This window comes from Varroa destructor, unplaced genomic scaffold (genome assembly GCF_002443255.2).
Source record: "Varroa destructor unplaced genomic scaffold, Vdes_3.0 BEIS01000001.1, whole genome shotgun sequence".
Classification (NCBI taxonomy): Eukaryota; Metazoa; Arthropoda; class Arachnida; order Mesostigmata; family Varroidae; genus Varroa; species Varroa destructor.
This window is the reverse complement of record NW_019211454.1, coordinates 68350570-68374518: the sequence shown is the minus strand read 5'-3', so window position 1 is coordinate 68374518 and position 23949 is coordinate 68350570. Positions and strand designations below refer to the sequence as shown.

The 23949-nt window shown below is 42.9% G+C and overlaps 1 protein-coding gene across 1 annotated transcript in view; it reads left to right on the top strand.

The window, feature by feature from the left end:
• uif (sushi, von Willebrand factor type A, EGF and pentraxin domain-containing protein uif) overlaps positions 1-23949 on the top strand; it is an 81650-nt gene that overhangs the window by 22892 nt on the left and 34809 nt on the right. Inside the window, exons 2-3 of the mRNA XM_022789274.2 lie at positions 11255-11282; positions 20247-20651. Coding sequence (XP_022645009.1) covers positions 11255-11282; positions 20247-20651 — 433 coding nt within the window. The remainder of the gene's footprint in view (positions 1-11254; positions 11283-20246; positions 20652-23949) is intronic.

Below are 23949 nucleotides of genomic sequence, written 5' to 3'. Positions count from 1 at the left end.
AAGCAGCCGTCAACGAAAAAGCTTCTTCATTCAGAAGCGCACAGTGTGAGACATCTGAGCGTTTGGATGTGGCACGAAGACGAGTCGTCAACGTTCGGGCCACCTGTGCGAATATCTAGAAAGAACATAAACAATTTTATACAACATTGTTCTTATATGATATTAGATGTGCGCTTTTCTCCTGTGTTCCTTCTGCTGGAAATCTGTTCCTAATCCGTTTGGATATTTTTTGCGGCCCATCTATGGGTGGGGTATACTTTGGCACAAAAAACACCAGCAAAGAAGGATATACGTAAGACAGACAATTATTAAAAAAAAAAAATAGAATTAAAAAATAAAAGCGCATCGTGGCATAAATTCACAGATATAAGTCGCGACAAAGATTAAACAATACAGCTTAAAGATGCCCAGTAGAATATACATTATGTTGTACACAGTCTACTTTTGAGAATTTGTCTCGAGCGTTCTCCATTTTGAGCGCCTCATCAATAAATGATCGATGTATTTCATATCAGAAATTCTAAATATCTTTTAATATTTCAGTTTTTTACTTTTGCTTACAAGGAAAACAACGTGTCTCTGTTACAGTACGTTTGCGAAAATGACCGATTCATCCAGTATCCCTATGGGTGGGCAACCCGCGGCATGAAAAGCGTTACATACATGCTTGCGTGCACATGAGAAAAACGTGCCATAGGGGTACAGCGGTTTATAGGACATCTCTATTCTCACGATGTCACGTGGTTCTCGGTGAAGGGAAAAAGGCCTTCTTGTTTCTGTTGCTTCAACTGAATGATTTACTCAATCAGATTTCACCCACAGCAAATCCAAGCGTAGTTAAAGACGGTGCGTCGTTGTAACTAATGTTTATCTCTCTCTCTCTTATGTATATTTTTATACTGCATGTATGGGTGTATTGACGCAGACGCGCTGTACATATTTCCCTACCATGTGTTACTTATTCTGTGCTGATGCTGGCTCGAGCCGCGTTATCTCGCCGCCCTATCGTGTGAGTGAGGAGGCAGTCGCAGGGGATTGTTCTCCTTCCCTCTGCTGCAACTTGTACTCGTGTTGGCATCGTTGCCAGCGCCGTTTGACGAAACGACTGGGGCGAGCGAATGGACAAATGCAAGCACGAAATGTAAAATGATCATCTGGTTGGTCATCTTATATCGTTTGCGGCTACAGCAGCAGTAGAGTCTGAGCGAAAACCACGACCTCCGTTGACGCCAGCATCATTACGACCACCAGCAGTGATCAGAGGAAAATTTAGTTTTAATATTTACTACACTCGCTAACCTAGGTGGTACCATGCGGAGTACTAAATCGGCAGTGTTGAACAAATGGTGATTTCTGCGATCCTCGTAGAATCCTTCTACAGCTATACTGCGATTTCCGTTCCCCTCCAGCGGTTATCTTCTATCTTTCTCTTCCCATTCCCCACTTTCACAGAGGGTAGAATGGCGTTGCGTCAATCGGGCCGAAACGACGACGCCAGTGGTAGTGACAATAACCCCTGTTGACCCTTGTTGCAGGCGCAGGACGGCCTGACTCATCCATTCCAGTGAAAACGAAAAAGTAGAAGAAGGCGCTGACAGCAGTAGTAGCGACTTGCTGGGTAAAGCTGATATCGTCGTCGACACTGGCGATATCGGCTCTAGTCCGAACCAGGATGCACGGAGCGAAGCGAAACGACGGAGCCGAAGTGACACGGTTTCATTGGCTTTCGCCGAGTCCAGTCTCCTGGGCGTTGTTGTTGTAGAGCGTAACCTGCAGTTATGGCCGGTCGATTTTCTTTGCCGGCGGAAACACTTGGTGGCGTTCTACCGGTGTTTTGTCAATGTTCACTGCCATCGCCAGATCGACAGAGTGGTTCAACCTGTGAACCGTTTATTAGCTGAACTGAAATGTCGCTCGAGGATGTCATTGCACCTCAGAATCTATCAGAACTTGGTGAAATGGTGTCTAGATGTACACTTGCCTAAGGCACGCACAACATCATAATGTGCCTGTCCTCTAAATCTGATCAATAATAGCAAAGCAACGAGGCCCTAGGCCATATCTATATCCTATACGCGGAGCACACCTTTAAGCCATGCAACAAGATTTTTCAACGTGTTTATCAAAGTACGGCTAATGATCACAAAAAGTCCTCATCGTATGTGCTAGTGTTCATACCTAGGCGTCAGGTAAATGTATCGCAACGCTGCAATCCAACAAAATGGAATAAAGGCTGGCCATAAAAAGAGGATGTGAGTCAATCGTATATGATGCTACCGATAGTAGCATATATGTTCCACAACATTCAATAATGTCTTCACATTTTCTATTTGTCCGGATCGGCATTTTAAATACATCTTCCCTTCGTCATCGCCATTATTTAATATTAGTTTTCGTTAATTCGTGTGTTTACGCCTTCACCTAGTTCGCTTACCCTCGTCCCTTTTTGTACGCGTACACTTACGTATCCGATGTGCATATGCGTGTTCGTGTGGCTGTTGTTGCCATTACTATACGAATATGCCACCAATACATACCGTCGTATCTGTAAGAGCCGCGTAAGTTGCTGTTATTCTTCATTTACTGGCGCCGCCGTAACTAACCAGCATCTTCCTTAGGTACAAGTGCCACACTTGGTTTTCCGATTGGCTCGATCTTCAACCAATTATTGATTGAAGTGAACCGAACCAGACGATCACCGATGGCTACTGCCTGCCTTTCCCGCTGCCTGTCAATTTCTATACGCATCCAGCTGTCGACCTATTCGTCTACTTATCGGCTCATGATCCAAATGTTCTCCGTCGATCAGCATCATCGTCATGACCATCATTCTATGACGATGATGGTGCTAGTGATAACTATCGTTTATTTTTAGCGTGTGAATGGCGGACCCGATACGGACCGTCAATGCCGTCCGTAGGTATAATGCATAAATAATCCTACGTGGCTAATTACAGCAACACAAAACGTGTATTGACGACCAATAAAACAAAAAAAACATTAACCAGTTTGCTTGCCATTATCCATCGACCTTTTGGGCGTCAGGCATATATTCAGGTTATTGTTGTTATGGTAGTAACGGTCATATTAATATTATTAGCGACGAAGAGCAGCAGTGATGCCATCGCTGCTCTTGATAATGGTCATAACGATGACACTCGGACGAAAAGGACCCATTCACGTCCCAATTCCGTATCGCCACCGCCACCGCTGCTGCTCAAATAATGGATGCATTCGTTACTGAGAAGACACTGATACCAATTATCATGATGACATGCACGATGAAAGTGCGAGACTTCAGTCTTTGCGCAGGTATACTTTCGACATGGAAATAGATAGACGTACCCTATAAGATGATAGAAATGACCAACTTGCACACCCGTTAAGCCAGATTCAAAAAATCCTAGACTATCGTTTTACCAAGGCGGTCCGTCCGACACGACATCGGGGTTAGCGTCGACGCATCTGAGACTGGTTACTATACAATAGAAATCGAACGACGCCTGTAACAAATCCACTGCAGTCTATATCCGCTGGCGAAAAAACACTGAATGAAGAATGGCGTCATCGTCGCGTATTATTTCCTACCAAGGCGTACTATAAAAGCGCTGCGTGTACGTTCATCCCCAACCAATAAAACAGAACGGCACTGATTGCCTTTGCTCGGCAGCTAACATGTATTCATAGATCTTTAAAAGCTCTCCAGATGCTATCGTCATCATTTGTACCAGCTCCAATAAGCGTTTTGATGGTACGATTGGCGGTCGAGCGCCAGGCTTATGTTTCTTTGAATGACAACAACTGTTCCAATATTTGCTGGCCACGCAGCACAATTATTGTATATACATACATACATACATACATGTGTCGTGCTACTGGAAGAACACGTGCTACAAACATGGCGACCATTTGTCCAATCTTTCGCTTGAACCGAGCGACCGTTAATGGCGCCATATTAGTTAGTTTGCTTGTATGTCGTAGGAAAAGCGGACGGATTTGACGATCGGTTTGCTATAGTTGGCCCGGCAACGATGCCATAAAATGCAACGGATCGCTGAACAGCAATCGTCAACAAAACAGCTAACCGCAAGACGACAATAAAGGACAGTGGTGTACCACATGAGTGTCATCGTATTCCATAAGGTTCGGTCTACGTGACAGTATGTCTATGTAGCATGTATGCATTGTTGACCATAGCGGGGGTTGTTTTTGACAACCAGCTAAAAAGAAGGCACCGTTCGTGCTCCCAAATGTTGTTGTTGTATGATCATCCCTCTTTTTACCTTCGGGAGCCCGATGGACCTATTATGTGCGAATTTACTTTTTTTTCGCGCTGTCCTTTGCTGCAGCTTCGTTTTTTGCTCATAACAGGTACAAATATGAATCGGTTTGTGGCGGCCTTCATGAGTTGAATTTGGATATAATCGATACTTTGGGGGGTGGGTTCAGAAAATGGCTACAGGAAGGCTGGGCTAAAACAAGGCCACGCTTTCTGTGGGGTTACTGCTCTGAAGCGAACTCTGCTCGGCCAGCTGGCGCCCGATGACTCTCAGCCTTGCCTTAATTTTAGTGTAAAGTTTGTATCGCGGATAACGTCGATTTTTATATCGATTTAAGATGCTACCATACAAAATGATTTAGCATTGTCCTTCGTTGTTATTTAACAGGTAAAAGCTTTACCTTCTATTTTAATCAAATCTTATTCTACATTTATTTTTATGCTATTAAGATAATAAGAATTATTATTCTACAATTTGCCCACGTCAACGACGAAATAGCCATTACATAACAGAAACAAGTAATATCCCTATAAGCAAAAAAGAATATATATATATATAGTCCCATTTTTACTTATTCGGTGCGGATGCAGTTTCCATTATTTTTTTTGTGTTATTATCTGTTAAAAAACAAATCCGTCCGTTAAAAATTCTCAAGGCATAACTATTTCGCCTAAAAGCCTTTATAAACATTTTTACTAACTGAACATAAAGACTAGAATCGATATTACAAATATTGGTCAAGACAACCATATGAACGTATTCAGTATGCACGGTATATATCTGTCAGTCAATGCAAAGCGTCATTGCAGTCGCTTAACTACGTATAACCACCAGGCAGGAGAACACCCACAAGCGACAGACTGACGAAATGAGGGCTAAATGGCGACACAGGCGGTCGCCGGGTCACGTCAACTGGGTTTCCAATGCTAACCCAAAGCTGTGTCATTTGGATAGTCGTTGGTTTTCTATGATAATTGCCAATCCCCACCGGATTGAGCGATTGAAACAAGCCGTAATGGATTAAGATCAGCCAGGGACTAGTGGGCGTCTCCTAACGCCCACCTTGATGGAGGCATAAAAACTAACTGTTAGGTTGCGTATTTTTGTTTTAAATGACAAAAAGACTTCGTCCAACTGAGTCGTATAAATGTATGTAACCTTAAAATTTAATGCAGAGGAAAACCGTCAAACAGGTTAGTGAAAATGGTTGACTTAAAAAATAGCTAGCATATTATAGGACTTCATATTCAATCAAACTCTTAGAAAAACCGTGGCGTATCTGTCCTATTATAACTCAATAAAAATATTTACTATAATGAAAAATAACAGTTTCATTTTTAAGAATGATAATTTTGGGATTAGTAGAAGCATTTTAGTATACATCATAAACGTTACTATTATGTTTTTGGCCTATTATGCCTTTGTTCCGCTATTCTGTAGCCTGTCAAAGAAACACTTCTTTGCCTAGCTACATAGTCGGCATCACTGTTCGGTCAAAGATGATTCATTAGTTTCATCAGAGATCATTTTAACAGTTAGGCGCAGCGTTCTCATGGAAAAAGGTAAAGGACACATAACTTGGCCTTGCGCTTGTTTAGCGTCTCTATTTCGCACACATCCATTCATCCATGCTGGCGTGCAGATATTATTATAACAATGGTAATATTGAAAATTGTACTATGGCATTTTGCTCTAGTGAGTCCTTTGTTTTAAAATGCGTTCTACATTTAGCAAGAAATAACTTAGTTATTTAACTGTATGACACGCTAAGCATTTTAACTTATTTAGTCCAAGTTCGTATGCATCTACAGTCTATGGGAGTGTTTAGAACTATTTGGGGATTCCTGGACTGGAGACAGAAAATCTCTATATGAGGTGCGCATTATCCATAGCATTGAAGAGTGGATGTTGAAATTTAGCAACGGTAGCTCAAACAAATATAATTTAAGATAGATAGATTAAGGATTGCCGATAATTCTACTATTTTTGTTTTCCTGTTTGTTCAGTGTTTGGAATTACTAGTGTAAGTAGGGTAAGATGTTTGCATCAGAGTAACTATTGCTCGTCTTTCAGGGAAAGGGATTAAGGCTGAGTTAAAATGCGGCAGGTAGCTGGCCGGCCGGCCGGCCGGTCGGCCGCCTGGAAAGCGATCTTCTTATGTTATGGCGATATGTTATAAGAGGGAACGCTTTCGTCGAGATGCGACGAGGTACCGTAGATCCGTCAGCAGGTGCAACGTGCCACCGTTAGCTGATTCTGCTGCTGCTGCTGCTGTTGTTGTTGTTGTTGTATAAGAAGAGAAGAAAAAAGGAAAAGATAACGAAGAAGGGGTTGGGAGGCGCTAGCAATAGTAGTCTTAGTGCGTGTAGCACTTATAGTATGAAGGATAAGAGGGCTACAGTGGGCAGCACAAAGTAGCAACGGCAGCGTCCACGGCGTCTCAGCTTGGTCAAGCCGCTAACACAATCACTCAGAGGCACCGACACAAACGACTGTACACATATATAGACGCACTTCTGCGCAATCATAAAGCCAAGTTCCGACGAAGAGCTTTCTCGCATGGCCCAGACGCCGCTGCTGTTGCTGTAACCGTTTATATGCGCGCGTCGTGCGTGTCTGCCTGCTGCTTGTTCTTCTGCCTAGCCGCGGCCTCGGTGCAGCTTCTGCTCGGGCCACTGGGTCCCATGGCACAGTTGGTTTCTTCTGTCTTTTTAGTTCGTAGCAATTAATCGTTAGGAACCCTATTTTGTAGCCCGTTATTGCTGATACTGTTGATGTGGCCTTTTTGACGGATAATAATGGTGACCGTTACAGCTAGACCTTACTATCGTCGTCGTTGTCAACGACTTGTCGTCTCTGGTGCGCTGCCGTGTCCGTCCACTCCGACGACGATTACTAGCATTAGCAGTAGAGCACGTGGCATACGTCTCCGAACGCCAGAGCCTGCGGCGCAGTGTTACAGTGCTATGCAATTTCTGCAACACGTTATTGGTACTATGGCAATTAACCTCTAACGCCACAAGCCATCGTCCGCTGTGGCTGCTATGACCTTACTTTCGCAGTCGCCTTAATTAATGTCTGTAGAAAGCCTAATCTAGCTTTGGCCTGTTCACTAGGTCTACGCTACGACTGTATTTGAACTTGAGATTTGTTTCAGATCATGTAGACAGCAAAAATCAAAGTCAATGCTGATAATGTAGTAGGGGTCGTACTACTGATGGTCGTGTTGCTTACGAACATGGCCATATACATAAAGGACATCTGATTATCCATCGGTTCATGGGCCAAACCAGTCGACGCTCGTCTTCCCGGCCCTACACGTATCGTGAATGAATTTCGTGTCGGCGTCGTTAAACGCTGACATCAATATATGCGATGGCGCCTGCGTAGTAATGGTGCCTCAATGTTTCCGTCGGTTGACTGTTGTCTTCGACGTGGTCAGAAGCCACTGGCGTTGTCGTCGTTGTAGAAAAACAGAAAAATCTAGTCTAATACGAAAGACGTCACATGCTGCTAGTTCGGCGTCTACTGCTTGAGACACGCTCTAGATTTTGGCACTTTCAGAATTGTAGAGCAGAGACAAGTTTCAGCTGTTGATTGTAGCGGTGACGCTGATAGCGTTGCCGAGCACGTTGGTGACACGCGTTGTCATTCAATATGTAGTTTTGTAGACGGTACTTTTTTTTTTTATCCTGTTTGCTTGTTTCGCCTACAAGCCATTTGTGCACACACTCGTTGACTCCTATGGCCGCTTCCAAACGTTAATTCGCATTTGATATGGCAGCGCTGCAAACGAAGGACAAACGTCACCTGTCCAGGACACAAACTGGTTAGTTTGTTACTGATTCGCCCGACGCTTCTGCCGCCGTTGACCGATGACTTAAAATACTAATTAGTTGTAGGGATTTCTAGGTGAAGATAGAATTGCTTTAGGCTTTTTTTTTTTTTTTTTTATCTAGCGATTCTCTTGGAGCAGTAGACGTGGAACTGTAACCTATTACTTCCGTACTTTTAAGTAGCATGTATTTCTCATTTCTATATCTGTATGAAAGCTCTTTACATATTATGTAGGTGCTGGGTGCGATGACGCCTTTCTCTGTTTTCGATTAATTTGTGGCTAAGGCCACAGGGATCAATACAGATCACTACAGGTAGCCGCCGCTAAAGGTATTGCAGTTGGCCTATGTTCAAGTTCCAATTCATCTGCCGCTGAGATATGTTAGTGGGATCTGGCCAGCAATCAAACCATCTCAGTACATAAACCTAGCAGGACTTAGATTGCCAAATTGAGTTTATAGTTGTCCTTTCCTTCTAGTTGCTTTTCGTTTTCATTTATCATGAAAAACACAGCACGTAATATACGTGACTGTGGAAAAATTTTAAATGCCACGAACATCAAAATGCTGTAGTTCTAAAAGAAAATACGCAAAAGCAGAAAAAAAAAATATAAATAACAACTTTCTAGACTTCTTCACAAATGCGGCATTTAAGCGTCGTGGAAAGGAATCGACAGTGTAAATAAAAAGCATATTGCATCGGAAAGCGTCTGGTAGAAATTTAGCGGATTGTTGAACTTAACATATTCAATTCGAAAAATCTTAAGGTAATACAAGGGTTGCATTGAATTCAAGGACTTCCTGTTCCGAAGAATACGATAAACCCAATTGCTGTAAGGTGTAATACCCCCTGAAGATTATTCGGAAAAAAAATCAGATGGACACCTTCGCCGTAACGGAAATACCTCGTTTATTACTGGCTGACCTCCATTGTGGCACTGTCATTGTAATTTATGTCCTATTAACAACTGACGTTCACTTGTGCTACACGATAATGGCAACGGCTCGCTCAAATAGTTTTTGCAGTATTTCGGAGCTTCTTCCCATCAATTGGCAAATTTTGTTAGGTATCCAAGATAATGAAAACGTAGATGGCGGATTCACTGTTAAAACACACATTCTTAATAGAATGATACTCAAGCGATTGCACGACAGTCGCTTCCTATCCCTCGACCTGCCTTCATCAGTCACTGCTGTTCTTGTCACCCGCTGAATGGCCCAGATTTCGATTTTTACTTTACGTGAATCGAACTGAGATCCAATTTAAGACAGATGCATCGTACTTTACATCTACATTTTACATTACGTATTTTACATTTGATATCATAAAATAAACTTAACTACACAGGCACGCGGTGTCTGTTTTTAGTGGAAAGATAACCCTTTATTGATAGAATGTCACCGCTACGGCATTTACATTTGTTATAGAAAATCGTCGTCGGCCGCGTGTAATGAACAAGATCCCGCTTATGCACAGTAGCTTTAAAGATTCAATAAAATGACAAAATATAAAAATTCCTAAAGGAATGCATTTCATGAAGCCCAGCTGGGAAAATGTTAGTGCAACGGTACATGTGATAAATGCAGAGATAAAGTTAACCTCGAATCGCCGAGGTGAATTCCGAAAAGCGTCACCAGATGACGCAAGAAGGACGGCGTAAGGCAAAAGGACATCGTATATTTAGAGGCCCGATCATCAGTTACGTGACTGTGATTATTGTTTCCGCTGTACGCGGCAATTTGCTAGATCATAGTGTCGAACTATGGCGACGCCGGCGGTAGCAGCGAATGTGTCAGCAGAGGAAAACTCAAACCGATGCGTTTAGGAACCGTTGCTTCCCGGTCGCAGAGTTCATTAACTAACCTTCGTGACGAGTAGTCGCATTGCAGATGCTCCGCTGAAGATCCGGTGCTCCGTTCCTTTGTATCGCGCTCTTAGTGCAGTCCCTCTGGACGAATCTGCTACACACGAGGTCACGTAACCATCGCCACGAGACATTTGAAACGTAGAATTAATGGAAGAGGAAATATCGACAATCGATTTAAAAACAAAATGAGCAATAATAGCAAATACGGCGACAGACAAGTATGAAGGAATAAAGGACTTCGCTTGGAGTGACTCGTACCAAACTGAACTTTTACGGTCCAGCTTGACAAGCTCTACCGGTTACGATACGAAAACAGCGTTACCTTTGATACAGTGTTACCAGCACAGCAATAGGCAGTGACGCTGATGCGGTGTATGGTAAAGCAAAGAGCGCACTGAACTAGCGCAAAATTGAGCGGCAAAGTCAATAGGGGAGGAACTAGACGATGCTAACCGGTGCCCCCGTCCGCTTCGCGGCCGCTGCCAGCGAACACAAAAAGACGACGAAAACAATAACGACTAAAAAGGCGATGGCGCGCATCTATTGCCATTTTGGTAGTGGCGGCGACGGAAACGTTAGCAATAAGAAAATCGTACGGGATCGCCCGGCCTCGTCACTCGCTGCTTCCTCGCTTGCCGTTATTCTCCTCCGCGCTTCGATGCCGATGGCAGCAGCCGAGGATCACGCGCCATTGGCAGCAGCAACATCACGAATCCGGGAAGACGCCGGGCGGGGGGGGGAGGCCAAACTTGAAAAGATCACAGACGGAAGGAAAAAGAAAGGGTATTTACGGCGCGTCGTCGTTAATTTTGGACGTTACTGTCAGTCGATGCGCTGACGCTGCCGATCATAATAATTAAGCTGGTGATGCAGATGAGGCCGCTGCTGATAATGCTAAACGAGTGCCGAGTTGCCCCATAGAGGCCTCATCGGGTCCGCTGGTCGAGCTGGCAGATTTACCTACGAACAGAAAGCCAACACTTCAAATTGGGCCTTGGAAAAATTCGAATAAAATATACCGCGATGTGTAATTTAGCGAGCCAACTTTAGTTGTAATCATGTTAATTATTCACAAACGTATCCCTTGGTCCTAAAATGACCTCGGACGGGAACGTATCGTTTCGGTAACTTCACTTAAGTGTATTGTCGACATGTAGAATCGACCTGTACGAGCTTGTAGTGTGTAGCAGTATAACGAGAGATATAAATATAAATCGATACAAATTACGACAAATTCACTAATGTTTCATCCTTTTGCTTGTCATTACAGGTTAGCGCCCAATTCGACTGCCCACATGGTAAATATTTTCGATTTTTTTTTATTTGTTAACGATTTAGAAGTCCACAACTTCGCTTATGGTTGATAGTATGAAGGTGACGAAAAGTATCTTTACCGACTATGTCAACAGATCAAATTCATCTAAAGTATTGAGATGTTATTCTCCAATCATTCGTTGAAGTATCTTGTGTTTACCTTCGGGTCGAATGATGTTTTCCTCGCCTGATTCGAGGAACGTTAATCAGCGATTGGCCCTTGACAACACGTTGACAATTACGCTGACGATACAACAAGCGGCGTTACCACTCTATACCATCTCTGAAACTGGTGCGCTTCTAGTTAGAGATCAAATGCTAGCTTCCTTTAACTAGTCACCCATGATTTTTTATATGTGGCCGACTTTGTGTATTTAGTCGCTGTTATTAGGTAGATTCTCACTAGTTTAGCCGATGTTTATGTGGAAAACACCGAACGTACAAACATTCATCTTATGTATTCTTTTTTACGACCACACTGTAGTGAATGGCTGCACTGCAGGTGGCTGCCGTAACAACTGTTTTAGGCGCGCCGTCTCCTCAACAGATAGCTATCGTATCCTAATCGAGCCTATCTTCAACGAAATGTTTCAAATGGCACCGAATTCATCATGTCTGCTAGGCTATACCCGTATGGTTTTCGCCTGTCATGACATTATCCTATAGAATTCCTGCCATCAACGGATAGTATTTATCATGGACGTTTTTCAGTTTTATGCTTGTATTCTGTGACTGTAAATAGTCATATTTTAGTTTATCCGACAAAACTGTGTTGGCCGAAGCAAAGAATTACCTCAGGGTTAGATTATAAATCGGTTCTTTCATATACAGCTATAACGCTATCGGGTTATAATGATAAACAAATCGTTATGTAAATATCATTACTAGAGACTCGAATTTAACTAAACTTCCCAATGAACGCTTTACTATCGACTAGCTGTTTGGCTATGTCTGACCCGAGTGATACATAGATACGACGACGGATGTTTTGCGGTCTTCGACGGTTAATTGATTCATATTACTAAAGCTAAATGCGTATACAAAATTCCACGTACGGAACATTGTAGAATTTCCCGTTATTCCCTGTATTATAACCTCGTGTGTTGCGCTTGATGCGACAAGTGTGGTCAGGCCATATTAGATCACAGGACAGAGTTTCAGGGTAAACAGAAACAAGGCTGTAAACATCCGAACTCGATCGCATAAAAATAACATTCATGGAAGCCACTGCATCTGGAGAAGCGCCACGATGCCTTACGATGGTCGTCGATCACCGCAATGCCGGGCAGCGCTCCTGGTCAAGTTGTTCTTTAGAGCGAAACGTGAAGATAAGAAGACCGCGGCTTTAGCTCAAAGCTACCGAAAGAACAATGCAACGAAACTGAGAGGTTAAAAGGGGAAAATATGAGCAGGAAAAAACCAGAAGGGGTTGCCAACGGCAAAGGGGTCTCCTTAGTCGTTTGCGGAGTACTAAACTTTTCCTTTACACGTCGACAGAAACAACGTGAATATCATTATTACATTTATTAATCGGAGCACTTCAAGTGATGACTCGTTCCTTTCTTCGGCCCTTTCAAATGAGAAATATCATTCTCGCGTGAACGCTTCAGCAATGACCAACAACGTGAATCCCTTAGATAGTAAGTTAAAGTAGTGCCACATGTTTGCCCCTACTTATTAAATCTGCTATCCGTCTACATTGGTAATGTACCCTTACGACGCTCGCCATGCATTTCTTATATGTGGCCGACTTTGTTATAAAGCAGCGTATGTAGTTAGTTACAAACAGTCGACCGATGACCGGCCGCCCACTGTTCCACCGGTCAGCCAATGGCTAGCCTGGATGCTGTTTTAAACACTTGTCTTCTACGATTAACGTAATTTTGATCCCACTATCTCAACTTTCTATACTCTAATGGAATTTTTAGTTTACTTATTAAGTTAGAACCCCCGGCAGTCGGCATAGCTACCGCCTTCTCCTCCCCTTCCATCGGTGCGACTATTGTTTTTTTGCCATCACCGCTACTGTTGTTGATCATATATAACAATAACAATGGTATAACCAACGGCTGAGGGAATATTTCGAGGAACGCGATTCGTCCGAATAATTGCAGCACAAGAAAAAGCACTACGACGCTAAAGCCTTTTTTCGTGTTCAGGCGTGCGTACGTAGACCCAGCAATAGGGTTGCGTTTCATCATTTCGCTTTACTATTGTTGCTAGCCGCTAGGCCAAAAAGAGCTGCAAGCACTGCTCCGCCTCCCGTCCCGTTAGTATTTCAGCTCCGTGATAGAAAAACCTCGAAAACTGACGGCGTTTTTATAACGCTGATGTACTTCTCCTAAAGTTAACTGAATTGACGAGGATTGTTATCAAAAAAAAAAAAACATTAAAAAGCAGGTCTTTCTTCGTTCGGCGCCATCGTCGCCTTCTCGAATAATTGAGCACCCCTTCCATTTCCCCCCATTATTGCGTTCCTTCACACTCGCCCAAACCAATCGCGCACACTGTCACCGAACAAGTAACTCATTTGGTTATTATTATTATCGCTACGTTATTATTATTATTACTACTATATTGTCAGTGTTCCTCTTCATCGTCCCTTGGCCTGTTTTTCTTTATGATGTCGCTACTGTCAAGCTTTCCTCTCATTACTTCACTGACTCATTAATAAATCATAAACGAAAAAGTTAACGGCGAAGTTAACCAGGCAATGCCGATGTGTCATCGTAGCTGCTTATGCTGGTGGCGGTGGCAGTATTTGATTGCTTTTACCGACAAGAAATAGAAATGTCCCCCGTCGGAATGTGCCGTCTGACCGTTTGCAATTCTATCGATTTATCCATTTGTGATTGAGTGCGCAGTCGTTTATCTTGGAAGAGGGGATTAGTTGTCTGCTGAGCGCCTTCCGGTCGTCACTTGGGGGAAGTTAAAAGATGGGGGTTCGGAGGGCGATCAAAAATTTTTGTGGTGTCACCAATCACCAACGACGACGCCCACGGTTATTACCGGCAGTCATTGAGTTTTCTTTGACTGGTGGCCAGACGCTGTTATCCGCGGTGGCCTCTGAACGGCTCATAACATTTGCATACGATCGACCGCCTCGTTGTCAACGTGTTTGTTGTTGACTCACTCGGTCACTTTCATTGTATCGTGTCTCCGGCGAGAATCGGAACGTTCGATAGCGCTGTTTTTGTAGCTGTTTTTCGATGTGATTCCCTACCAAAAAAGTTTGCGCTGTTGTCAGTGTGAGTAAACAAGAAGATCGATTGTTGTGGTTCTTCACCTGCAGTAACGGCAGCAGCAACAGAAATAGCTGTTGTAGCACTATGGCAACCGCAACTGCAGCATACGCAGTGACGACATCAATGTCGAGCGTCGGTTCGCTCGCTGATTCTCCAGAAATATTCCTTCTTTGATCGGTTTTCTTGCTTTTTTCTATTTTAATTCCGCCGTACATCTAACATGTAATTACCGCGATGCTGCCGTCTGCCCGGGTTCGGCGCCACACTGGAGGCAGCTTCGTCACAATTTTTGTTGCCCCTATAAAAACCTCCTGCTTTTTGCTACAGTACTCTCACTGGTGCCCCTGTCGTTGCTGCAAGACGAGATACAATAACAAGGAACCTGCTAGGTAACGATTATGTTACCACATCATCTTGGGGGGAGCAGGTAAGCCCACCTAAATAGGAAAAAGGAAATTTGGGGTTATCTAAATTAGCCAACAGATGTGTGAGCGATAACCCCACGCTGCCACCACTGAAAAGAATGTCACCAAAATGATGTAAATGTGTCTTGAAACGGTTGAGGTGAAAACAGCCTAAAGATCAATAATCAACACTAAACTTCGAAAAAAGAACGGAATAACATGGATTTATATATTTAGAAGGCTACGATAATATCAGTAATAGTAATAGCAACATACCTAGTGAACAAAGATAACTTTTCGTTTTAACTAATAGTTACGAACTGCCCCTTACCAAGTCACAATCGTAAATAACCCAGCTTCTTGTCGTCATAAAAAAACACAAATTTCAGAACATTAACAAAAGCCGAAGTCGATTACAGTGTTTGTGATCGTACTTTTTTTGACTCTGATAAACACATTGGACTAGAAATAATAAGTTAAGAAAAAAAAAAAAGAAATAATTACATAGATAGCTATAGTCATAGGCGTATTACATACAACAGTTAATGATCGTTGTATATGCCACTACTTTAAGTATGTCAGATCCATTAGGAAACAGCACTTCGAATTCTAGAGAAAATCCCTAGGCAGCTAATGAAGTATATCAGCAACTCTTAACAATGATAACTTCATCTTCCGTCCAGATTTTTAGATGCGTTCCGAAAGATATATTTGAAAGCGAAATTTCAAAGTTCCAGCCTATTGGTGATGTTTGACATTCATTTCTAATTAGATAGCTCTGCGTTACTTTAGTTTCCTTGATTTAGTCACTAACCCATTTATTACTACGCTTTATATCACCTAAGATAGCACAATATTCGGTAGTCTACTGACATTTACCTATTTGTTAGTGTTACTGCGAAAGCCTATTGAAAGGCCAGTATAGACATGCGCTTTAGATACGTCAGTCATTTAATGTAACGTATCTGCTTGACTCATTATGAAATTAATATGACTACTACCGATCTGAACGGATGTGTTTGGGGTTGGCTGCAAATAAGGTCCTGCGACCGGTGTCTGAATCTGAGAACCCTTTGTCGCTAGGCGCTATAAGGACTTGTTTAATTGATCCGATGATCTGTGGAGAGGTACAGCTGCCGCAATAAAGCGGTGGCCGCGTTGCTTTCAGGCAACAACTAACCTATGGCCCGATCCCGCCCTTCTAACCCGCATCGATCGGACTGCGCTTATGTATTTATGACCATCATTGTGGCGTCGTCGTAATCAGCATCATCTTGAAATGTTCGGTGCGCACGTTATGCGTCGATTTGCTATTGTATCTAATATCTTTTTTAAAGTTACCAGGAGAGTTGTATACGCTGAGTAAAAGTGAGGTGATTTCATGGAGCATCAGTTTGTGAGATCCGCTTAGCAAAGGCCGAAACTAGGCAAGATACTACATTCGATGCCGGATTAAGTGTTTCTTCGCCGTTAAAATGGCGCCCTTACTCATTTGTCTTACTGTAACTATTTTTCATGTCACTTGGGCCCATTGCGGGGATTATTATTACTTCTGCTGGCACTGACGACTGGCTAGACGATCGTACAATCTCTGTTGACGCGAATCAGGTTTCCGCTGCTGCGGTTGCTACTGTGTCTTTTCACAGGCAATGACACACCACCCGACGTATCGACGTGCCTCAAACTAACGGTTACGATAGTATTCGAAGTCCCAGGCATGAGAACCGCTATCAGCTTCGTCATCATCAGCGGCACCTCTGTGTACCGTCTGAGTGATGCCATGTAAGCCTGGTGTTGCTGAAAAGTCGAAACGACGAGGCAAACCAGCAGACAATTTTTTGGAAACGGTTTTGGCAGTTCCAGCTGTCGTCGAGTCAGTCCTTGCTGCAGTGGCAGTGGCACTAAGGGGCGGCTGCCCGTCGCGTATTTTTACCAGCTCCCCAGCCACTGCTAGTGCCCCCGAGTTCTCCCGCTTCTTTGGTTCGGGTGGTTCCGAGGCAAACGACAGCAGCTGGAGAAGGCGGCGGGAGAAAACAATAAAAATACACGACTGCTGTTTCGACTATTTATGAATAAGCACACGACGCAGACGACGGACGCGCACGTACAACTGACAAAGACATCCAAACAGACAGACGCCCTGAGACGCTAGAAAGCGGTCGTAACAGGTACAGTAGCAGTGAGAATTTGGTCGTCTTGGAGAAAGAGGCGGGTCGATTTGACTTTTCGACCTAAAGTAAATCATCTTCAATGAATGAATAAATAAACGAACCCAATGCTATCAGCGGAATGAAGGGCCAATGTATGCTGCTGCTGCTGCTGCTGATGATGATTCCGCCGCCACCGCTACGACTACTGCTCTTACGGCCATTGGCGCCACTGAGCCATCATTATCGTCTTCGTCACACTTCGACAACCGCCCGACACCGCTCAGTCGACACGAATTAGGGTGTTGCGTCGAACCAGCTGCTACCGTATCGGCGCGAGCGCTCTCAGATACGATCGAAGAACAAAGGGGAGAGGCGGCCGGCCAAATTGCTCAGCCCTTATTCGTTCTACTGCTGACACGCTTCTGATGGTGTCCTTGTTTTTCTCCATTTGTAGCCATGCCAGCTACGGCTGTGATAGCTATTATCGCCTTCAGAGACCCTAGACAAGAGAACCATTGTCAAAAAGAGCTTTCACGTCATCTTTCGACGTTTCCTCCTATCCCGTCCAGTCAGTCAAGAAGAAAGCTAGCGTTATAGCCTGGAAATAGTGCAGTTCTTACAAAAAATGCCGTACAACTATTTAGTGTCAGTCATCAATCAATGTGCTATATTTCACTCAGTTAGTACATAATCATTATAACTGATCTTTACGATGCATTTTCCCTTCGGTGTCACTCTTTTTTTAAACCTTCATCACGCTTGCCTCATTCGCACGCGCGGTCAGCAGACAGCTGTGGCCCCACTGGATCCTTGTGGATTTTAGCTTCATTGTTCTTCGACGCAACTATAGATACTCGTAATACGATCACATACGCTATGGATTAAAACTACTTGACTATGACAATTCACAGTGAAATTATTAATATCCGGAAGTACACACCGGTGTTTATATACAAAATCCTATGCAGACGACGTTACACTGCTGAATTTTCACGTGGGTCCCTCTAACACTACTGCTGTTCCATATAAACCAGCTCAGATAATAGCAAAAAGATATTTCATAAGTGCAACCAACTCGTAAGTTATAGCTTGGACTAACTAGCTACAAATTTCAAACAAGGTCTACAAAGCAAGGCCCAGAGCTAGATGGGGCTGTAATCATTTATAGCTGCCCTTTCTAGTTCGTTGTACTACATTCACCATCGTTCAAAAGCCATGCAAGACAAGAGGTCACGTATTCTGTTTCGCAAAGTTGAGGTATCTTGAGTGCAGTCAGTTGTCAGACGATGTTTACGTCTTTTCTTCCGTGAAGTTACATAATAGGTATATCAACATTTTCCGTCCCACATCCTCTGTCCCATGCAGATGATAATCGAATTTAGTATTATGGTTTGTTCCAGTCTACGCAACTGAATTTGCCCTTTATATATATATATATATATATATATAGTTTTGTTGAGAAGTATTGAGTGTTTTTCTATCTGGAATAAGGTCACATATTGATAGGTTGGTATAAGCTGGTGCGACACTGACAGCATTTCGAGGCTGAGATTTAGCAATAGTAGATGGAAATGTCGCTTTCGTTCTGGAAATCACGATGCAGGGGATGCTTCTTGTGGTCGTCGACCAATTACGAAAGAAGTTAATGAAGTTATTGCGGAAGTCGGTATCGCCAAAGAACTAAACATACATCACTAAACAGTTTTAAAGCAAAAGTAGAAAGCTGGTTGAAAGAAAGGTCAATGCTTGAACGAAAGAGGAATTGACCCGAAAGAATTATCTCTGTCCGCAAAGTGGTCCTGAAATGGAGCCATTTTTAAAGCACTTGATCAAAAATAGATCATATATATTGCAATAATATGGAACCGAAAAGAAAACGTGTTCCATAGTTTGTGACAAAGCCCAAACCAATGCAAAAATAAATTTATGCTACGTTCTTAGATCGGAGTTACGATTGGAACGGGATCGTGCATTATTATGGGTTACTATCGCCTGCCAAAACGATTGATTCGGACCCCCGTTCCTAACAGCTGGCGAGGTTACAACACATTAATGAGATCTCTAAACCGAAACTAGCGAACAGAAAAAAATATTGTCTTCCAGCGTGGAAATGACATATTACATACATGTTTGGCTGGCCGGCAAAATTGAGAGAACAAGGAGGGGAGGTTTTCATACATCCGGCTTATGGCCCGGATCTTCCATCGTCAGATAATTTTCTGTTTCATGGTTTAGAGAAATTGCGTGGCAATATTCATTTAGTGATAAAAATTAGAGAGTGCAAAAATTGCTTACACAGTTTTTTTCCCATAGAAAGTACAGAAGTTCTAAGGTAACGGAACTACGGTATTTTTCGAAAAACGGTAGAAGATCATTAATCCAAATAACGCTTGTTTAGTAATAATTTTTGAAAAATACTTCAATTATCGACTAAAAACGGTCAATATCTTTTCGATATATAGCTACGTCCATGCTCATCACAACGTTATGATCATCGGCGTCACCAACTCGATTAAATAGCCAACGGGCAAAACAAGCTCGGGGAACGAAAACGAGCAAACGAAGGCAAGAGAACGGGGAAGGGGGACGGGGAACGGGGGTGTCGGATCTTAGCAATACACCGGCAATTTCTGTCAGAAGTCTACTATTTGCCAAATGACAACCCAACTGGGTAGAAGTTGTCGTGAAAATAGCTTTTCTAGGGTATATATCAATCGCGCAATTTAGCGATGTTTACCCAAAAGGGCGCGAGGGACATTTGAGAAATAGGAGTTCTTGACAATTGTGGATATGATTGTACTTAATACCTATATGATTGTACCATTGCTACGATCCTTTTTCGCGTATTAGATTAAGTATTATTACTTGTGGCATGGCTATTAAATCGGCGATATACCTATAACGATTAGCTCCGTATATTTAGATAAAAAATGGCAGCCGAACATTGGACAGTTGTATGTATGTACATTTGTATGTAAACTGACCTAAAATATGCATAGTATGTACCTGGTACACAGTGGATTTCGATGAAAAAACATCTATAGAGAGTACTGTTTCAAATTTTTGTTACATATATGTAACATTCATTTTCTATATATGTTTTTCTTAATAAAATGTTTCGTGTTATTGCTGTTTTTGTGTACTATTAGGTTGGACGCGAGACAGCGTTTACTGCTACAAGTTCATCAGTAACAAACATTCGTGGAGAAGAGCAGAGGAAGTATGCCGGCGATACGGGAGTCAATTAGCTCTCGTGCTGAACTACCATCAGAATAACTTCACGCGAGCCCTAGCAACTGAGGGTCTTCGGGACCAGCCCCAAAATGCCTACTGGCTTGGCCTTAAGTCCGTTAAGGATCTAGCTACAAATACGCTTGAGTCATCGTCTGGCTACTTTATCCCGAAGTATGTGGGTCATTGGTCTTTAGATCAACCCCAGCCTGAAAGAGGCCAATGTGTATACGCGCAATTGAGCGAACGCAACCAAGAGTGGGGACTGACCTCATGCGAGGCGATGCTGCCATTCGTCTGCCAAGTGCCAGCATGCCCAAAAGGTATTTGACTAATCCTGTTTCTGTATCTCGCTGCAGTTCTATGGCCGTTTATTTTAATTCAATAACAATATTTTACACTCTGGCGTATAATGTCTGCTATGAATACCGCGCAATATAAATAATAATCAGCCTTGCCTCGATGAGAAACCTCGCGGCAAAATTGTGTCTCAAATTTTATTACGTCGCAAATTATTCTCATATTTAACTGCATAAACAGGCGAACTGTGACTGCCCCATTACAATCTCAAGCACATTGGCATAATTGCTTGTTATAGCTTTCTCGCCTCATTCTAAATAATACTTCTCATATCTGTACTACTCAATAGCATAGACAGCATCTCGGTCTAGAAACGTACAGTTTAACTAGCAAGCCCCTGTTCTATAATTGGACCACATGGCAGCACATCCACGTCTTCTCAGACTTCTCGTAAGACGGTCCCATCTGCCTATGATGATGACATTACCAAATACTAGGCGACGATAATAGGTCTACGCGTTAACTTAGTAACATATCACAGCGAACCCATTGTTGACCTCTCTGAACCCAGTTCAGGGATAATGATCCGATAAGAATCATCGACTATCGTGCACCCAATCCTGGTCCTGTCACCACGCGACCACAAACGATTACACAGTTGCGGTGTCAGAACCACCGCCCTGTCAACCGCATACTTAAACTCGTTCAAGCGTTGAGGTCAAAACGATCAAAGTTTCTCAAACCTCTGGATAGTATAGATAAAGCGCACATGACGCTAGCCTAGTACCGGTATAGAAATCATTTTTGAAATAACTTAAAACCTTGCACCTAAGATCGTCCATTCTCTGTGTGACTTCTGGGCTGTAATAGAAAAACACCCTGTTTATTATTTCCGTGTTAGTTTCGCCATTCTTTTGAGCGTTTACATTAACTGACTATAAAGTTGACTGATAGAAAGATGTCTAAGATGCCCAAAGTTACATATTCATAGAACATACATATTCAAAGTAAGCTAGAAAACAGGCAGATTTTCTCTTCTGCTCGTTTTGAATCAAATAATTTGGGCGCAACCAATTCAAGAACCGAGAATCAAATCTGGGGGATACACGTGATTTATAATAGAATGTGCCCCATAATGTCCCGTTCATAGTACGCGGAACTATGGTTTTACCGCACCTCCTTTGGAGATAAAATGGTACGCCTGGGGGGAGCGTGCCTCTCTGGGATAGATTCGCGACGCGACAACTTAGGTTCCACCACTGACGGTTCTTTTTCGTCTCAATCATATTCCCTGTGGCTTCCTCAATACGGCATCACCTCATTACTACCATTTTATTATGATGGGTATTATCTTTCGGTCAGTACATTTTATGCCCATTTCGCCATTTCATCGACTTAGTCGAACTGCAGCTGAATAAATGCAAAAATGCCTAGACAAAGGTATCTTTAAGATAGCACAAATACTAACTAACCCCCGTTCCGAAATCAATATTTTGAGGGGCTGGGTAAAAATTGTTTCCTTCGGATAAGCAACTACTAAATGATAGTTGTCGTAGACGTAACAAGAATTACCAATAATGGCAGCAGGAGTAGCAGCTAGCTGCGTCAGCTCATAACAATTTACCATCATAGGTAGATAGGTGGATATATAAAGGCAATGTCGCTGACATCGACGACCGCTGCTTAGAGCCATTACGACGAGGGCGAAAGTTAATGTTGCATAAAAGCGCAGAAGACTGTCTTGGCCAAAATGTGTTCTTTGCCCGGGTCTACCCTTTTCAATAGGTTCCAACAAATATGTATCCTGTGGTCGTCATAGCATCATTTGTCTGCTGGAGCTGACGAGCACGAAGACTTTTTGCAGAATAAAGCTAGGCAGACACGGAGGGGTTAGTTGCAGTGGGGAAAATCAGTTTTTCTTGCTAGCTATTTTTACTGGTCGAACCACTTCCGCCTGTGCGCCGTCCCTGGCGTTAACGGTGGAATACCATCGTTCTTCGGCATTCAGACTGAACGACACCGAGCGAATTGAACTGGTGGCGGTCTGCTTCTTTCGTTCGGTCCTCCTCTGTTTGCTTTTCATTTTTCCACCTATTCCTACCCCTCCTCCTCCCCCCGTACTTACTCCCATTGCGCCTCGCCTGTTTTTTTGTCTGCTTTCTTTCTCCTTTCTAATGCTTCCTCTAGTCTCGTCGTAAAATTAGTTTTTATTTTCGATCCATTTCTATTCCATAATTCCTTACACCCTTTGTTGTCGCTTGTACGACTACTTCGACAATTACTACTGCATCCATTATGAATAGCTTACTACTGTGTACCCCTATGCCAAATACACCGGACTGATACCGAATGGAAGGTTCTAAAGGAAACATGTAGCTCTTCGCGGTACCGGACCCGCTCGGGCCGCAAACCTTCTCATTTGTTATTATCGATGAAAAATTGACGAGCATTGTCATGATAGTTACCGTTGACGGTAAGATAGACCGAATATAGAATATTACTGCAGAGTTCTTGCATGCAATTCGCTATATGCGGCGTTCATTACGACGAATTAGGTGTACACGACTCACTCACTATATTGTGTGGTTTTCTTTTGTGTCCCATCGTTTCTTTTGTTTGCTCTAGATACTTCTCTTGTGAATGTGGTTATTAAGTAAAATAAACATACTTAGATTCATTGATTGACCGCTTGATACACCTATGTAACCCAAAGCTATCCATAAAAGTAACGATGGGAATTTTACACGTGCTTTGTTTGCCAGTCGTGCTTCGTCGCATTCAATCTATGATAATGGCTTTGAATTTGTGATTCTAATGTTGGGCCTTCGTCTTCGGTCAATAACATAGATGGATGGTCAAGATTTTTGATTGGATCCAATAACGGTGATGTCGTATAGCATGCGCTAGTTCGTTTGCTGGAACGAGTACGATCCCCGTTTGCAGCCATTACCATTGCTTTTTGTTGTCGGTGATGATGCGCACGTGGATGATGATGTGATCGCTGCTCATGCATCCGTGCAAAATTCCCCAATCCATGGGGTGAGGTTCAACGAGAAGGTAACCCGACATGAGCCGGGAAACTATGCTCCAACACTCCTCGTCTATAATAGCAAGTGGATGACAATAATGTAACATGTTACTGTAGTAATTCGTGCGCTTGATTATTGCGTGTATGATTCCAGCTAACAGGCTTGTCATGCAAAAAAACAATTCCCGTTCTGTTAGTGCACGTATGTAGGTGTACATAGGTGTATGTACATAAACGCATTACATGTTACCTGATGTAACATTTAAAATTTTTCCCTGTTTAACTGCTTGACT